The 3,451-nt window shown below is 43.5% G+C and overlaps 1 protein-coding gene across 1 annotated transcript; it reads right to left on the bottom strand.

Annotated features, from left to right (window-relative positions):
• Nucleotides 1-563: 563 nt before the first annotated feature.
• Nucleotides 564-2,607, bottom strand: LOC117449965 (uncharacterized). Its single transcript, XM_071203623.1, has 4 exons — nucleotides 2,472-2,607; nucleotides 1,458-1,641; nucleotides 995-1,303; nucleotides 564-883 (listed from the first exon to the last, which is right to left on the bottom strand). Exons 1-4 carry the CDS (start codon nucleotides 2,600-2,602, stop codon nucleotides 845-847), a joined length of 663 nt encoding a protein of 220 aa, XP_071059724.1. The 5' UTR covers nucleotides 2,603-2,607; the 3' UTR covers nucleotides 564-844.
• Between the last annotated feature and the right edge of the window lie 844 nt (nucleotides 2,608-3,451).

Here is a 3,451-nt window from a genome sequence, read left to right as displayed (position 1 = left end):
AAGCATCACCATACTGTTAAATTTCTGATTGGTGTTGCTCCACAAGGCTATGTCACTTACATATCTTGTGCCTGGGGAGGAAGAGTTAGTGATAAACAGATCACAATACAGAGTGGGCTCCTAAAAAACCTGTTACCTGGAGATATTGTCCTAGCAGACCGTGGGTTCGATATTGGCGATAGTGTGGGATTTTACTGTGCTTCACTAAAGACGCCTGCATTCACCAGGGGGAAAAGTCAGCTGTCAGCATACGAGGTGGAAGAGACAAGAAAAATAGCTAATGTGCGTATTCATGTCATAGGATTAGTCAGAAGAAAATATCAGATTCTGCAAAGCAGGGCTATGCCCATAGAGCACATGCTAACAAAACCAGGTGAGGCACTAGCATTAATTGACAAGATTGGGGTTATTTGCTGTGCCTTGTCTAATCTGTCAGTGTCTGTCGTCCCATTGGAGTAAAGTCATGGAGCTGTAGTCTTGTAAATAAGAAACCATGTGTTATTCAGTAAACATCTTTTTGTGTGATGTAAATTGTGTAGCCCTACTCAATATACAACTTTCATCTACATTCAGGCTTAATTCATTCAACAATATTCTAGAGATGACAATTGGTCTGGTGACGCTCCCATGTATGGCCATTGAGGGTTATTGTAAATGTAAATAAGAAACCATGTATTATTCAGTCTTCTTAGTATCATTTAATATTTTCAGTAAACATCTTTTTTACAATAGCAATATATCAGACAGCCCTACTTCCTCTAGTGAGTGTGGTCAGTGCAAATAATAATACAACAAGGAGAGAACCACAACTTCCGGGACCAGGACAGACCACAGGTGCTGGTAATCACGCCTTCTCTCCCTCCTGATCATCTTGCAACTGAAACTGAAAAATGGAACAGCAGACAGGGAGAGGAGGCTTTTAGTCACCTGATAGTTATGCACCATCATGTTCTTGTGGAAAAAAATGAGCACACCAACTCTTTATGACTTTTACCTTTCCCCTTGTAAGTTTCTGTCCCAGCACTTCAGGGAGAACACATAGTCTGAAGAAACTCTCAACTCTGGGAATGATGTTGTCCCACAGGTCCACATCACGCACAATTCTCTCTACAAAGAGGTCATTTTTAGTCCAGACAACAAAGTCGCAGTAGTCAACGTCAACGACGTGGCGCTGAGCCTGTACTTGATGGAAGTAGGCATGTCTCCTGTCCAGCTTCACAGTTCCCCCATCGTTGACGAGACAGAAGCCCTGTTCTCCAGCACACAGGCGAAGATTGGCCTCCTCTTGTTTGCTGTGTGGGCACTAAAAGTTCAATGAAAAGAAAAGTAATATATTGTACTGTAAATAAGTGTCTGCAGCTCAAAATGTATTGGGAGAGGATCCCCAGACTCAGGATCACGTCACAATCCTATACTTACCCGCTTTACTGTAGCACAATACTGAACAAATAACTTACCTTTATCTCACAGATACCAGTTCCATGGCAGGTGCACGTGACACATCCGTCTGGCGACGCTCCCATGTATGGCCATTGAGGGTTCAGCCAAAGCCCGCTGTCTTTACAGCTGAAACCCTGGTGGTGCAGACTTTGTACTCCTTCATACTGCTTTCGGGCAGTTGCCTCGTATTTGCATCCATACCTGTAATGTATACAACAAGGAACAGAAATAGAACATTGTACATTATAAAACAGACAAGTCAAATCAAGCAATCTGATTGGTTCTTAGCCGTGATATAATCAGCGTATACCACGGGTAGAATTAAGTTAAGTTACTTTTCACAAGTCGGTATCCCTCCGCGTCTGAGAAAAACTGTACAGTTGCGTTGAAAAGGAAACTGCCTGCAGTTTGCTTTTCAAACTGGAACAAGAAAGCAGCGGAGAAGTAATGGGGCAGAAACCCTCCTTTTTACGCAGCGGTCCAGACGCTTCGCGTCGGGCCGAACCACGCCCCTTAGCTGTGATATAATGAACAAATACCACGGCCTGTCGTGAGCTATTGCTTAATTATACCATGGTCTGGGTGAATACTCCATTCTGATTGGCTCCCTAATCCCTAATAAATACCTTATTGCAGCTGTAGAGAACTTGTGTGCCTCTGGGTAGCATATGGACTTGATCAAGGACTTTGATGGCTGTGCAAGACTCGTCTGTAGAACCTGCTTCAGTCTTGAGGCTGTGATCCTTCCTGCTCTTTGGCTAAACCATATTGGTGATAAGCTCTGGTTTCTGGTCTCCTCCTCTACTGCCTGGACCTGTGGCTGTGTCAGTTCTTCCTGTCTGAAGTCCTGGCATGCATTCTGCAACTCTGTTGGGGATAGCTGTAGCATCTCTGGTGTCCTATACTGAGGTAGTGGTTTAGGTAGCTTGCTCACAGATTTAGGGACACATTATTTGTAATATGGTTCCCTGGACATCAGTGCAGCACTTCTTGGGGAATTTCTGCTCAAAGTCTTGAAAAACTGCATATACCTCTCTGATCCTCGCTCCAATTTTGAACCCTGGACTGTGGGACGCTGAAATGTGTGCTTCTCACCTGTCCGTCCAGCAATGGCATCATCCAGTTTTTGCTTTTTGGATTTTGCGGATGAAAAGTCTATCATCGCAACTGGAGCAGCAGGAATCTGCACATGTGAGAGACAGACCAACATGTATGTGAACATACATGTAGGTGCAGTGTAACAATGAGACAGGCAAGGACGGCATGAACAGCTGACTGACCACTGGGGTCTGAATACCTTTTTGACATGTGATGGCATTAGCCACTTGCACTTCTCAGTGGTGCAGGATGCAGTCTCTCTCATCTTCACACCTGCTTCGATAGCAAACAGAACTGCTCCAACATGTGAGCAGGATTCTGACAAACTGTATAGACAGAGACATACTAGAATAACTAGATTGATCGTAAAAGCTAGTAATGGTATAACATGAATATTATAGCAGGCATTATTTTGTCTGAGCTTAAGTGTTGTCAAATATGCTTTGGGTTGGGATATTTATTTTATGACTTACCCAGCCATACAGTTACAGTGTGCTGTAACAACCTCTCCATCTTCTTTAGCTACAATCCACGTTTTAATGGTGTTTCTCCAGACCTCTGGGAATGGTTGACCTACAAAATTGAAGCTCCAGTTAACAACTTGCTAGTTAGTAATATACATTTAACAACATCAAGCCATAGCTAGCTAATCTAGTTCTGTTACGTCCCCAGCTCGTTTCGGGGTAAAAGGGAAGCAACACATAACCAGATGGTCTTGGTAAAGAGGTTGTTTTTAATATTAACCTCAACATAGACTGATATAAACAACGTGCAGGCTGTTCAAAGGCTCTGAGCTGTCTATACACAACAGTACACAAAAACGAAGGCCACAGAATATCACAGTCACGAATCAGGACACTTAAGACAGAAGTGGTGAGACGTTTCGCACAAGTGCAACGCCGTCACCAAAGCA

This window comes from Pseudochaenichthys georgianus, chromosome 7 (genome assembly GCF_902827115.2).
Source record: "Pseudochaenichthys georgianus chromosome 7, fPseGeo1.2, whole genome shotgun sequence".
NCBI lineage: Eukaryota > Metazoa > Chordata > Actinopteri > Perciformes > Channichthyidae > Pseudochaenichthys > Pseudochaenichthys georgianus.
The sequence above is the reverse complement of the archived record's forward strand: the minus strand, read 5'-3'. Positions and strand labels throughout refer to the sequence as shown.

Coding starts and splice junctions, on each gene's coding strand:
- LOC117449965 (XM_071203623.1), bottom strand. CDS start 2,602: ATGATAGACTTTTCATCCGCAAAATCCAAAAAGCAAAAACTGGATGAT. Junction 1,642..2,471: donor TTGGAGCGAGGATCAGAGAG/GTATATGCAGTT, acceptor TATACATTACAG/GTATGGATGCAAATACGAGG. Junction 884..994: donor AGAAACTTACAAGGGGAAAG/GTAAAAGTCATA, acceptor TCCATTTTTCAG/TTTCAGTTGCAAGATGATCA.